The following is a 14609-nucleotide window of genomic DNA, read 5'->3' as shown; positions in this document are numbered from 1 at the left end:
GGCTACAGGGGGTGTTACCATCTCTATTTTGCCAGTGAGGAAACTGAGGCTCAGGGACGTGTGGTCGAAGAGGTGGGGGCACAGGGCCCGGGCTCCCTGAAACCTTGTCGCTCAAGGTTTGTCGGTCCTAAAGTGTTCCCCAAGTCCCCGCCCACTGAGTCCCGAGAGGGAGACCCAGGGCTTCTGTCTGAAGCCTCCAGCTGCTGCTCAGCCAGCTCCTCCCCTTCATCTTGAGCCCGCTCTATAATCAAAGTTTTTCTCGCGATATGGAGTTCTCTCCCTGAGGCCTGGCAGACCAAACTCTGCCCCTCTTCTGGCTTTTAGTCAGAATCACCTTCCCTGGCTTGCTGAGGACAGCACTGCTTAGTTCCTCCCTCTTTTCAGAGCAGTGACCTTTTCTCCCTTTAGGGGGCTGGGGGATGAGGGGTGAGCTTTGCAACAGACGCCAGGAGACTGGGTTCTGGCTCCCGCAGCCAACTGAACACAAGGGATGACCCCTCCCTGACCTCACTTCCTGCAGCTATTCAATGGGAGTCTCTCATCTTTCTCTGTCCTCCCTCCCCAGCCTGCTCTTTCTCCTGCCTTCCCCTCCTCACCCACCATGGCTCCTTGGATCTACTTCTCCCCATTCCCAATGATCTAGACAGGGCAGTGACCTTCTTGACAGTCCTGCTGCTATCCTGTTCCCTACTGAAAAAAATCCCACCTTAAATTAAATGCTCTTCTGATTGGGTCACCCCCTACTCCCATCAGATTCTTGTCTGTGATGGTTCCAGTCAGTTGGAAACTGAAGACTTCTCACTTAGGACTGAGTTTGGGGGACCGCCACCAACACGTCAACCTTCAACCCCCCTCACTATCTCCCAATACAGCCCTCCAGGGCAGCCAGATACTGGTGGTCCTTCATTTTGCTTTCAGCCCAGTCTCTTCAGCTGTAAGCAGAGATGCTTGATTAGATGGTGAGAAATAACATCTCATTTGTTATTTCACTGCTCCAACATTTACACTTGTCCTCAGGTCTCAGCCTGAACATCAATCCTCCCCAGCCCACACCAGGTCCCCCCTAGACTGCTCTTAGGGCACCTGCCACAGTCCATATTATATCTATCTGTGGGGTTTTCTGCCCAAGGTCATCCCCTTTCCCATTAGCTTGGATGACTCCCTGATGGCAGAGATGGTCCACCCTGTCCACTGTGTGACCCCAAGGCCTGGTCCTGTACAGGATTCTGACAAGTACCTCGGATTAAATAACAATGCAAGCCCCCTAGGGAGGTCGGGGGAGCCCAATCACTGCGAAAGAGAAAGTCTGCATGACCACTAGCACTCAACAGAGGGCTGAGTGAAGTCGTCTAGGCAACTGGATCTTTAGGGAGAGGGAAGAGTCCAGGAATGCTTCCTGACAGAGGCATATCTAGGCGCATGTGGTACAATCATTAAAGTATAAGGCATATGCAGGCTGCCCTGCAAGGGCAGTGACACCTTCCCAGAGCTCAATCACCTTCCTCAAATGCATCCAGGAGGACCCGAAGATCCTCGGAGAAAGGATTCCCAGTATATTAGGGGTAGGAAGACTGTGTTTGCTCCAAAGCCCACATCTTACCTACAAGGAAACTGAGGCGCAGAGCAGGGCACAGACCAGTTCCTAAAGAAGCCCAGACCTAGGCCTCATGGGACCTTGTGCTTACCAGGTACCACATGAGCAACACTAGGAGCCACGGCGACTGGCAGAATTGCAGGGTGTGGTTTTCTAAGACCTGGTACCCTGCTCTTTTCCAGAAGAGGTATGCACTTCTCATTTTCCTGAAAGGCATCTCAGGCAGAGGGGGCAGGGTGCTGCTGGTGCTGCCTCGGCAGGTGGAGAGCAGTGCTGGGCAACAGAACGCCGATGTGGCATCACCTTGGGAAAGGGTGGGCTGCAGGCTCCCTGCTGCAAAGGGCCACAAATCTTTCAGAGGGAGGCCTGTTTGTGACTCTTTAGTGAGCTTGACCTATGACAGAAAGCTGCTTTCTGAGGGAGAGCAAAGTAAGCAATAATCTTGGCTTCATTCATCATCCAGGTGCCTCCACAGGAGAGCGTGGCCACAAAAGCCTTGTTTGTTTGTTTTGTTTTTGGAATTTGCAGTTGTCTATTTTCTTAAGTCTTCCCACTAGGCTAGAGTCATGCGCTCCTGGAGAGTCAGGCCTGGGTCTTGCCCCTGAAATCCCCAGCAAGCCCAGTACAGGGGCTCAATGTTTGCTGAACAAACCATCCTTTCCACGTGTAACACTCCTCAACTTGTCAAGACTTTGCTGAACCACAAAATACATCCAGAAATGCAGAAAAAAAAAGAATGCAGAGGTAAAAACACAAAAGCATCAGATAGGGAAAATACCCAGCAGATATAATCAATAAGCTTGGTTCTCTGAAAACACTTTCAAAATGAACAAACCTTTGGCAAGTTTTGACGAAGAAAAGGAAAAGCACTGATAGGCGATGGTAGGAATGAAAAAAGGGATACACTGACAATGGGGAGATTGCAAAGGGCAGGAGAAAACTACACAAAACTTCATAGCAATAAATTACCAATCTAGGTATAACAGATGACCTTTTATGAAACCACCCAAGCCCTTTTACAACAATAAACTCTGACAACAGCCCTGTGCCTTGGACAGGCAGTGTTCCTGTTATGTTTTCTAGAAGGAGAAGAGATGGAGAGGAGGACACCCAGCACAGGGCCCTGGCAAGCCACCCAGCTTTGTCTCAAAGGTCACGGCCATGGGAGCACGTGCACATTGACGGCACAGAACCACGCCACTCCCGCACTTCCAGCCATCGCCCGGAGCCCCCTGCGTGGACGGCCAACCTTATTTATTTTTCCACTTGAAATGCCATAAGGGGTTTCACTTTATTTTTACTTCAAAAGCAGCACCATAAAAATTCTTGATGATTAGAGCTCCAGCTGTCTTAAGTTGTTTGTCAAGGGATCGGTTACTCAAATCTCCTACGGAGGGAAACAGTTTCAGGCGAGAAGCCATGGGAGCTGAGAAACGCAAATGTCTCATCTCTGAAAACTTTCAGACTCCCTCCTGTTCACCGCCTGGCCTGCCCCCTGCTCCCCCTCCCCCAATCCCACCATCTGCTCTCCAGAGAGCAGATCAAATTTTCAGCCTAAGGTACTGTGGCGCCAAGGACTCAGCCCCTCCATGCTACCCCCTGCCCCCCACCAACTTAGAAATCCAACACCACGACCCAAATGGACTGCAGCCACATAAAACCACAGAGTAAAGTTTATAAAGCTTTATTAAACATTTCAAACAGCTGTGCAACGAACACACCAGAAATAAAAGCTCCAGAATAGCAGTCCAAATGTTCCACAAGTGTGGCCCCGCAGTCCCATCCCCTAGATGGACTGCCTCCAGTTCTGTCCTCTGCCTGGCCCACCTCCCTCCCCCTTCAGGCAAGAGAAAGATGGATGGTTTAGACTGGAAGGACAACCATGCTGATCCCCAGCGGGCAGGGGCCAGGAGACAGTCTCATGTGCCAACACTTTTACTGAAGCGCAGAAAAAGAAAAAAGCAAGTGACAGTCACAAAGTCTTCCCGTGTATTCTTCGTAACGTATACAGTCTATACGCGCAGGACCGGAGAAGCTCCTGGCACGAGGACGATGGCCACTGCTCCCCTCTGTCTCGTCTGAACCACCTCGGAGTCCAGTGTGCTGGTCACTCTGCAATCCCCATACTAAATACCAACTGTAGCAGCCCCTACAAGCTAGCTATTGCTACACCTCAAAATCACAACACGTTCGATAAAGCTTCTTTAAAAAGGATTTACACATGTACTTGTACACGTACGTATACACACACGCGCACACACGGCACACCACACCAAAAAATATCCAAACACCTATCAGGGGATCGTGGCTGTTATGAAACACTCAAGTACTCTCCCATTCACTCAGCTGGGGACTGCTAGATCTACGTAAACACACCACACATCAATCCTGCAGAGCATGCATGGGAGACAAAATGAGGCCCCCTCCTTGCGACAGTTGAGAAAGGCAGGAGGAAGGGCAGAGGAAGCGAAGCTGGGCTGCTGAGCAGGAGCCCAGACCCCCAGGTGAAAGAGCAACATGTATCTGTTACTTCTTCCTTCAAAATGAAGTGGGGAAAATACTGAAGATTTGTGGACAGCAGTCAAGACACAATTCTGTCTAGCCTGCCGGCCAGGGAAGAAGAATAAAAAAGCGAGGCTCTCGGGCATCAGCAATCTCTTTATATTCGAGATAAGTGCAAAACTGAGCCCTGTCTTGGACAGGTGCTCCCCAAAAAAGGAAAGGGCTAAAGAGAACTAACAGGAAGCCAAGAGAGGGACGGAGGAGTCAGTAACACTCTGACAAGGAAGGGTCACAGAGGTGACAATGAGACTGGCATTTTATCTGCCCGGATCATGCTGGGGCAGTTGACCAGGATGGGTGCAGGCTCCTCGTGGGAATGAGGCGAGGGGGTGGCCATCCTGCCAGTCAGGGGCCAAGATGGGGACAGAACACACACAACCACAAGACCACCCACGACTACAGGACTCTATGATAAAAGCACCGGTCAGTGCTATTATTCACATTATAAGGATAAAATGTCACAGGCCAAAAAGGCGCCATCAGGAATGTGGCACCCGCAGGGCCGCGGGATTTGAAACTCCAATGCTTTATGACCTATGTCAATGCCTCCCCTCCCGTCTTCTGCTTCCTTGGAAAGCTAACTGGGCTGGCTGTTAGGTGCCCACAACGCCGGGGTCGTGTGCCGATTCCGGAAGCGGGGAATCGGAGCAGTGGTACAGGAAACAGTTTCCCCAGCAGCTATAGCAGATGAGGAACAGGGCTGCCAGGAAAACCAAGGCACAAATTGTGCAAGGCTTCCGTTCCAGGAGGAAGCTGAGCAGGTAGAAGCCCATGAACATGGAGTGGCTGAACCACAGGGCGGGGTTGAGGGGCTTGGGGATGAGGAGGACGGGCAGCAGCCACTGGAGGCAATACATGATCTCTGCTGGACAGGGCCTTCGCCAAGGCCACCGGGCACCGCTGCAGGAACCGACCTAATGGGAGCCAGCGGGCGCGGGCGGCTGCCCTCTGCTTTCTTCAACCCTCGCTCTCCAGGAGCTGAGCCGCTGTGGTCTCTGGCTGTCAGCCCGGGATCACCAAGGCAGCAGGGATCCTGAAGAGAAAAGTCAACACAACAGACAAACAGACACGGAACAGACAGACAAAAAAAAAAAAAAAAAAAAAACAGGAACAGAATGTATACTTATTTGGAAAAATGGATCATGGTTAACAACAGCAAATGTGAATGCCCTTTCCTCCCTGCCCACCCATGGAAGTCTACTCCTCTCCAAGTCACCCTTTCCAGAAGCATCCTGGGTGTCTCCCCTTCTTGGGGGCTAGGCCAGAGGGCTCTAGGCAGGTCCAGCACAGTGGCCTGGCTTTGCCTGGGCCCTGCCCAGCAGAGATCATGTATCGCCTCCTGGGGCTGCGGCCCGTCCTCAAGGGACCCAGACCTCACAATACCGCCCTGTGGTTGCCACCGGACGGCCATGGGCTCCATGCTGTTAACCCTGAGGAATAAGAAAAGGATTCTGTATCTAGTATCTCTCACAGCAGTTGCTCAGTGGAGAGTTAAAGGAGTTAGCGGCGCACTGCCGGCGGGAGATTGCCGGCAATGGATCCTTGCAAGCTCTGGGAAGGCGCCGCGGCAGCATCACCGAATATCTTGTTTTAAAATGGCAGCCTAGAATGAGCTTGCCTTTTTCAAATAATCCGGCGTCATTTTGCTAAAATCGGCCAACTTCTTCGAAAGTCAATGTAGGGGGAAAAAAAAAAATCACCATGCTACTTAGTCCAAACTGACCTCTCTGGGTTGACTTGTGCTCTCCATCTGCTGCCGGCATTGTATAGAACTTGACCTCTATGAGCTTTTAATCAAAATTAATTTTCTATCCACATAGGGGCAAATGCCAGTTGGCACCTGTGCCAGGCAGATTGCTGGAGAGAAATGGTGCTCTCGAGCAGCGGGCCACCGGTGCGCCAGGGCCGCGCTCACAGACCGCATTCCGGTCTTCGTGCCGCGCCAGGAATCGGAGCGGCGGCAGCCACGACCCTCTGGCGGCGGTAGCAAAACCCTCCTCCAAGCTCCAGACGCCCAGCGCAGCGGGTACAAAGAACCTCGCTGGCTGAGGAAGACCTACCAGCGCCTGGGGGGTAGGGGAGCAGAGGTTGAATTACCCGCCTAGCAGAATACTATCCCAGAGCGCATTCAGACCACTTCTTTGGAGAGCTCATCCCATCCCTTCCGTGCATACAAAGGCGCCATCCCTCCTACAGGGTAGACACCCGATGACTATCGCTTTTACACCTAGGGCTCAGTGCCCTGGCTCGGCTCCCTACAGCTGCCACCGCTGTAGATCTAGCAACGGGATGTAGATCTAGAAGCGAGATGCGGGCATCAGGGAAAGGTTCTGCGCTCAGAGGCTCTCGCAAAGCAGAGGACGTGGTCTTCTAATACATCGAATATTAGAAAAAGAGTGCTGAGCAGGGGGGCCTGTGAAGCCAAGGCTTCTGGAAGGGGCACCTGTTTTTGCTCCGCGGGGCAGATGATCCCTCTCTAAATTAGGTCCCTCTGCTTTTCCATCCTTGCCCAGGTGTGATCTGGCGTGGCACCGGACACTGGGCTCGAATTTGCAGGCCCGGGCTTGGAGAGATGGGCTCCGCTACTAAGGGGCGCGCACCCGTACTCTTACCCTATGCGCTAACTCAGAGTTGCATTTCCCCTCCATTTTACATTAAAATTCAAACGCGGGCACAGCGGAATCTTCTGGAAAGGGGCTAAGATGAACTCAGGAGGCGGGGGTCGGTGTGGAAAGAACAGATGGATTATTTTTTTTCCTCTCCTGACGAATGAAGGGCGCCCCCGGCCACCCCTCCTCATGGACCCCCACCCCCAAGCGCGCATGCGCACTTGGGCGGTGGGCGGATACTTAAGGCGCGGCCACCGCGGCTGCGGCAGTGCGCCCAACAGCGGACTCCGAGAGGCGAACGGACCTCGGAACCGGCAGCACTCGCTCTCAACCACCCACCGACCACTCTCGGAACCATGGCGGCAGTGGCGGCAGCCTCGGCTGAGCTGCTCATCATCGGCTGGTACATTTTCCGCGTGCTGCTGCAGGTAAGTGTGCCCGGGTGCTGGGTAGGAGAGGGTCGCAATGTGCGCCCCCTGAACCGGCAAGCCCGCGTCACAATTGCCGCATCCCGACCCGTCCTGTCCTGATTGCCGCGATCCCTGCCCACCCAAGTGCCGCGGCCGGCACCGCACGCCCCCGCCCGTCCCCTGCGCCCTCCTCCTTGCGTAGACCCTTCCCAGTGTGCCCGCCCGGGAACAAAGAGTTGGGGCGCGGCGGGCGCCAGCCGCGGATGATCGCCGAGGCTCTTAGCGACCAACGTGGTAAGAAAATACCGCTACGTGAGACTCGACCCCAGGAGGGAGGCGGGGCACTTCTGTTTTGCGAAAAGAGACTTTACCGCTCACACAGCGGAATCTTTCCGCCTTAAAAAAATTGCGCATTGCGGGGAAATTTTCCTTTAGAAAATATAGTACTTGCGGGGGTGGGACAAAAAATAAGTTAGAAAAAGGCACTTCTCAGGGAAAAACAAAAACAGCACTCCGCAAACAAGATTATAACAAATCAGAAAAATTCGCGGGAAAAAATGAATTAGAGAAAATGCGCATTGCAGGAAGAATAAATCAGACAAAAGCACTTGGCAGAAAAAAATGCATTAGATAAAAAGCGCCTTGCAGAAAAAATATTAGACAAAGGAGCTAACAAACTATGAATCGATAAGAGCGCTTTGAAGAAAACAATTAGAGGAAAAGGTTCTTTGCAGGAAAAATAGAACAGAAAAAAAGCGCTTCCGAAAAAGGACAGTTCGCTTTATTAAAAAAAAAAAATCAAATAGAGGCAAAGCGCTTTGTGTAAAAAGAAATAAATCAGAAGAAATTGCTTTGCCCATAAAATCATCTACCCTAAAAGCACCCCTTGCAGGAAGAATTCCCTGCTAAAGGAATCCTTTGCCAAAGGAATCGCATATTTCCTTCAAGGTGTTCCTGGAATGCTGCATTTACTGGGTAGGATTCGCTTTTCGAAATCCTCCAGGGACACAGCCCATTGCGAGAAGTGAGGTATACCTAAGTTGTGGGTCCAATCAGCTTGCGGCCATGCAGCCTTCAGCACAGTTGGAAAAGCTCCAGCTGCCCTGACTCGTGGACAAGCTGCGCCCGCACCCGCCTCTCCTCATTGGACAGGCGGGCGGGGCAGGGGGCGGGGCGGGGGCGGGCACGGCAGCACTACAGACACGCTGCGGGTGCTCGCCTCTAAGGGCAGGTCCTGGGTCTCTCTCTCTCCACAGGTGTTCAGGTACTCCCTGCAGAAGCTGGCGTATACCGTGTCGAGAACCGGACGGCACGTGCTGGGAGAGCGCCGCCAGCGGGCCCCCAACTGAGGCTCCAGCCCCCTCCCCTGGGCGGCCGTGTCACCAGGTGCTCCTGTGCAGTTCCACCAGCATGGGAGCCAGTGCCGCGCAGGAATGGGGCGTCCCCTGTGCCCTCTCGCCAGAGGAGCACTTGCCAAGGTCAGTGAGGGGCCGGTAGGCCCCCGGAGAAGCAGCACCGACAATGACGACAACACCAGATCCCTTCCCCACCCCTTTGCACCCTTCCTACTGCGGGTGGCGGTAGAGGGAGGAGGGGGGCATGGGGGGAGCAGACCCCTGAGATCTGGGCACAGGCAACGCATTCAGATCTGGACCAAGTCGGGACAGCGCCATCCCAGCCCCACAGCCACGGCCATGCCAGCAGGCCGCACCACAGAGATCCAGACAACCACACCAGCCAGCAGAATGGACATTCCAACTTCACCAGCCGAAGCCCTGAATCTCCGTGCAGCAGACAAGTGACAACTGCGTGCCTGTGTGGCGGGGCTGGAGGGCAGAGGGTGAGGGAGGAGGTTTAAGAAACAGAGTGGGGCCCTCTCACTGTCCCTTGCCTACGGCATGTGCATTCCAGCCTTGCTGCCTTTGCTCCCTCAGTTCCTCTTTCGCCCCACTCCCACCCAAAAGAAATGTGTCACTCAATTTGGACCTACTGAACAAGAAAACGAATCCCATCTTTACCAAAACACCTTCTCCAAGCCCCCAACCCCTCACTGATCTTGCATCCCCCAGGTCTCACGCAATTGTGGTCAATATTGTGGTAATTGCTAATTGTAATGATTGTATAAGTGTGCATTAGTTGTGTCTCCCCGGCTAGATTGTAAGCTCCTGGAGGACAGGGACCGCCTCTACAAAAAAATTAAAAAAAGTACCTCCCCTGTCTCGCACAGTGTCCCAGGACCCTGCGGGGCGGTGGAGGCGCACCAAAAAGTTTTGTCTCCTGTGACTTCTTTTCCGGCTTCAACACATACTTCTAAGACTGGGCTGATGTGCACTGTACTTGGGGGAGGGACGGAGGGGAAGCAACAAAATGGGAATAAACCTTCACACACCCAGTCCCATCTCAACACTGTCCTGAGATAAAGGACCGCATGCCCGCACCACCACCCAAAGAAAAAGGTGGACATCTTCACTTGCGGTCTCGGAATAAGGCACCACTTATACCTCCCCAAAGGTGTGGGTGCCTTCAGTTTTCCTGGGATAAGGGGCTTTGGCAAGTAATCAGTGGGAAAGATGGAAGGAGAGAGAAGATAGGAGGGGGGAAAGTGGGAAGAGCCCTCAAAATGGAGGTACTAGGGACCAAGAGGGTGATCAGGAGGAATTCAGAACACAGTCTTATCTCCATCCAAGATCCCCAAGGAAATGAGCAGGGAGGGTGGGGGGGCACTGGTTTGGACAATGACTATGGGGTAAAAGGTGTGGTGTGGCACCTCCCCCACCCAGCTCATCCCTCCCAGCCCTATCACCTCTACCAGAACCACTACAAGGGCATCCTGCCAGGCCCGCCTACTTTCCCAGGGTCTCCTCCCCCACCCTCAGGAACCTCTCTCCAGCTCACTCTCCCCACTACTGGGTCCTCTGCTTCTCCCAGCACGAGCCTCCATATCCTTAAGGGTGCTTACCAGGTCCCGGGCCCTGGGCTCTCCCCTGCCATCATGCCAGGGTGGTAGGGTGGGCTGCCTGCTCGGCTCCCAAGTTCTCTCTCCCACTCCTCAGTGAGTCAGGGCTTCTTTTACGTGGGGTCAGCTGACTGCCTCACCAAATGGCCCTGCCGCCTGTTCAGTCTTGTCTCTGGCTTTGTGTGCCCCTGTCACCACACACCTGTTCCTGGGTCAACATCCAGGCCTTGAGTTGGAGGGCTATAAATCTTTCTGTCACTTCCTCAAATCCCTTAGTCACAGTTGTCACAAACAATTCTGGAGCACAAAGGACCTCAATCCCTTGAACCTGATGTTACCCGCCCCTGCGCTAGGGTCCTAGCGTTTCTCAGCCCAACCACTAGCACCTTTAGAGGCACCTATAACTTCAGTTCAAGATAAGAGAATTATGGAGATGGAGGGTGTAGACCTCAATTCCAGTATTGGCTTTGCCATCAGTCAGTCCAGGGAACCTGGTCAGGTCACTCCTAGCCACCTTCGGTTCTCCTCTGTAAAAGGACTGCTAAGATCCCAGTGAACCCCAACATACTAGAAACATTCTGCCATCAAAGTGGCAATCAGGACTCAATGGGACTAGGGTGCGGATGGGCGATCGGAGCCTCATCTTCCTCAGGCTGGGTGGTTCCAGCCCCTACCGTAGCCTATGGGTGGGGTAGGTCTCCTCTTGCCCCAGGGTGGCGCAGCAGCAGACAATGCCCACACCTCCCTTCTGAAGCCTGTATCTTGGCAAGCCTCAAGACTGGGAGTTTCTGTGGTTTTCCACACTAAATGCAGAGAACCATGAACATATTTCAACATGTGTTCTCAATAAAGGGTGCCCCTCCCCTCAGAGCCCTCAAGGGTGTATGTACCCACGGCCCCAATGCCCCAGATGCTCTGATCTCAGCCCAGTTATAAGGTAGCTGGGTTCAGGGGGACAGGCTGCAGCAGCATTGAAGTGTCGGGCTGCTCTCGACACTGTAGGTCCCCTTTTAAAAGGCAGGAGGCTGCTGGCAGCCCCAGGGCTTTCCAGATGATCTTGGCAAAGCCCAACTGCAGGGCTTTCTCCATCCATCCATCAGCAGGGCTCTGAGTGTGGCATGATGAAATGAAAGACTTCCAGGCAAGGGCTTCCCTGATGGGCTGTACCCGCATGGGTGGCTTGAATGTGCAATGTCCACTCCCCCCTTTCATGCCCCATCCAAACCCTCATGTTATGGCAGGAAACACAGTCCACCAGAGAAGATGGAAGGAATGTGTTCACTTTCTATTCCTGTGCAATGCTTAGAAGTCTAGTCCAAACACATCTTGTTTATAAAATTTTTTCCAGAAGCAATACCATTAAAACATTTTATTCTGATAGAGAGCAACAAAAAGAGTTGAAAATGACTACAGTTTTGTTGCAAAGTCCTTAGTCCACAGGCCCCCCCTTTGCTTAAATTTTCTCTACCACATCCTCAAGACTTTGCCCCCACGAGGCCAAGGATAGAGCAGTTGAGTTATGAGGGAACTGGAATGGAATGGCTTTGTGAGACTCCAGCAACAGGCAAGACTCTTGGGACTAATGCCCCCACAGGATGTTAGTTTCTTAGCCTAACCAGCTAAGGTTAAACCGCAGAGGGGTTTAGGTACCATGACTGTCGGAAGTGTGTGTGCTATGTGACACTGTTACCTCTACCTGTGGAATATCTGGATTGCGAATGAAGGACAAGTTTCTTGAGCTTCCACTGCAGGACAGCAACAGCTTATTGCATGTGGGTTGGGTTGGATTGGATGAGGGAGCAGGTGTGCTGTGAGTCATTTGCTAGACATTTATTTTCAAACTTCTATCTACTCAGAAGCCAGTACCCTACAGTGAGATTCTGAATTTGCAGTGAGTTTTCCCCCAGAGATTTAAACGTGCACATATATACAAAACATTAGTCTAACAACAGCCTCTTTTTCCCTGGAGACATCTGATTTCCTCTATATGCCCCAGAGACATGTCACCATCTTCTCTGGTTATGATCCTGCTTCCCCTCCGCCTCCTTTTCTCCCTCCCACGGGGCCCATTCCCCAGCAGGATCCAGATTCCAGAGCATTCCCAGAACAGGAAGTCAGAGAGGCAGGCAACACATGGTCCTTGGTATATCATACAGCGACAGGCTTGAAATGGAATGCATATGTTTCAAAGATAAGAGAACAACAACAGAAAAAGACAGCCAAACCCAGCCTTCCAGATTCCTCTTTGAAACAACATGTTACAGATAAAAGGTTAAACTGTTTTTGGCAGCAATTCTAACAAGACCAATTTCAGATATGGAAGTGATCTGGTCACTGGAAACCGACCAGGGCTCGGCAATCTTTCAACAGATTTGCTGATATTAATTAGTCTCTGATTTAAAACAAACAAACAAACAAGATCTAACACCTGGCATTAGCACTTAAGCTGGAACTTGTGTGTGTGTGTGTGTGTGTGTGTGTGTGTGTGTGTGTGTGTGTCCTGGCTTTAGTGTTGCCGTCCAGAAGGCTGAGGGGATGGCTGTACCATGTCAAGCAGGGCAAACAGAAGCTGTCCCCAAAACACCAGTTCCCTGAAAGGGATAAAACATGATCCGAACCTATAAACAGAAAGGCCGTTTCTTTCCCAGGACAGACCCCAGTCTGCCCCAACATTTAGCGTTGAAAAGGGACACGGAGGCCTGGAAGGAAATTAAATAAGGTGTGGAAGAGGGAAGGAAAAAGCAACTGTCCCCCATCCCCCATTCTTCTCTCCAGGCCATTAGTGTGCCAGGCAATCCATTCCTTCAGCTGCCCTTGAGGGCCACTCCCCACATATATTGTAGGAAAGGGAACGGGTGTCCGGACTTGGTGTAAAATTAGAGTAAGAAGCACCCGCGACCCAAAGCAGAGTGTCAACCTATCACCCCAGACACCAAGGCGGGGACCCGGGGAGGGAGACCCTTTTCTCTCCTCTCCCCCACGCCCCTTCTGGTTTAAAAACAAACAAAAAAAAGGCAACTTAAGTGGCGGGGACAGAGTGACAGGCATCTCAGAAGCTGGGCCCCCTGCCACGGGCACCGGGGCCGGAGAGAAGGTTGTCGCACCCCCAGCCCCGAGCTCCCCAGCTCTGCCTGCCCCATCCCAGAAGCAGACAAGCGAGTGCTGACCTTGGAGGCCTGAACGAGAACCCACGAGTCCAGTGCCCTGCCCTCGGGCCACGAAGAGACCCCCAAGGCCCGGGCTGGGGGCCAAACAGGGCAATCACGTGACACCGGACAGAGGCGGCCCCCAGGGTGCGCGGAAGGAAAACCCCAGAGAGGGACCGGACGACGCCTAAGGTGACCCCGAAGGGACAACATGGCGGCGCGGCCGCATTGAGGGCCTCTCATCCCGCCCCCAGGAGGCCGACGCCACGGTACCTGCGAGCCCTGCCATGGCGCCGCCGCCACCGCTGACGCCTTCGTAGCCGCAGCCTGCCACCACCTCAACTCGCCTCCGACGCCGCAGGAAGCAGGGGAGACGCCCCCTTCGTCTTCTAGTCGAGCCGACCGAGGACCCCTTCTGGGATCGGGCTGCCTACGGCAGATGCCTGATAACACGACCTAAATTGGGGGGGGTCTTCTATGCCCGATATCCTCCTAACGTGTGCCACAGATGACCATTTGAAGACTTTTTGCTAACGTGTTCAGAAATCTGGGGGTTCTGAAGTCTTCAAATCCGAAGAATTTTTGATCAGGCGCATCCAGGACAGCCCCGAATCACGCCCCTCCCCCCGCCTTGGTCCCCTCATACATATGCAATGAATTGTGATCTTTACACATTTAGAGCGGAGGGGGCGTACCCTAGTCTTTGTAGGTGAACGTTTGTTCGCTTTGGTCCTCGTGGATGACCCGTGTAATCTGTGAAAACGTTCCCGTGGCTCAAAGTCCGCCTCCTCCCTGGCCCCTTTACCAAGGCCAAAGGTCAGTAGCGGAAATATTCCGGCTCAGAATTTAGGATTTGACTTGGGTCAGGACCTGACTCTTCTTGCCCTGTACTTTAGGCGAGCCACTTGCCCACCCCGACTGTTAGCTTCCCCGAATCTGATGAAATGCCTACTTCACAGGGTTGTTATAGGGATTAAATGAGTCAATGTATCGATTTATTAGCTAAATAAGCACATTCCTTGAGCGCTTACTGTGTGTAAATGCAGTGCTAAAGGCAAGAGGATAGAATGGAGCGTGAAATAGGCGCTGTTCTAATTCAAGGAGATGCCCGGCTACTGGGGGAGAGTGGGGGAGGGGTGGAAAAGCAATCATCAAATTACTTATATGTGCAATCTAAAATATGACACAAATGAACATATGTACGAAACAGACTCATAGAGAACAGACTTCTGGTTGCCAAGGCGGAGGGGGTGGGGGAGGGATGGATTGGGAGTTGGGGATTAGCAGATGCAAACTATTATACTGTATATAGAATGGATAAACAAGGTCCCA

The 14609-nt window shown here is 52.7% G+C and overlaps 2 protein-coding genes across 4 annotated transcripts; one reads left to right on the top strand and one right to left on the bottom strand.

Annotated features, from left to right (window-relative positions):
- Nucleotides 1-3262: 3262 nt before the first annotated feature.
- BLCAP (BLCAP apoptosis inducing factor) lies at nucleotides 3263-13687 on the bottom strand. Its single transcript, XM_032604584.1, has 2 exons — nucleotides 13551-13687; nucleotides 3263-5189 (listed from the first exon to the last, which is right to left on the bottom strand). The coding sequence occupies exon 2, from the start codon at nucleotides 5011-5013 to the stop codon at nucleotides 4750-4752; it is 264 nt and encodes an 87-aa protein (XP_032460475.1). The 5' UTR covers nucleotides 5014-5189; nucleotides 13551-13687; the 3' UTR covers nucleotides 3263-4749.
- On the top strand, nucleotides 5246-13532 carry NNAT (neuronatin). 3 transcript variants are annotated; one of them, XM_032604587.1, is made up of 3 exons: nucleotides 5246-7193; nucleotides 8124-8199; nucleotides 8432-13532. In XM_032604587.1, exons 1-3 carry the CDS (start codon nucleotides 7122-7124, stop codon nucleotides 8659-8661), a joined length of 378 nt encoding a protein of 125 aa, XP_032460478.1. In that variant the 5' UTR covers nucleotides 5246-7121; the 3' UTR covers nucleotides 8662-13532. The 3 variants fall into 3 exon arrangements, with proteins under 3 accessions (XP_032460478.1, XP_032460476.1, XP_032460477.1); XM_032604585.1 differs by having other exon boundaries at nucleotides 8124-8204; nucleotides 8432-9445; XM_032604586.1 differs by lacking the exon at nucleotides 8124-8199 and having other exon boundaries at nucleotides 8432-9442.
- Nucleotides 13688-14609: the final 922 nt, after the last annotated feature.

Source organism: Phocoena sinus, chromosome 15 (genome assembly GCF_008692025.1).
Source record: "Phocoena sinus isolate mPhoSin1 chromosome 15, mPhoSin1.pri, whole genome shotgun sequence".
Classification (NCBI taxonomy): domain Eukaryota; kingdom Metazoa; phylum Chordata; class Mammalia; order Artiodactyla; family Phocoenidae; genus Phocoena; species Phocoena sinus.
This window is presented reverse-complemented; position numbering and strand designations above follow the sequence as displayed.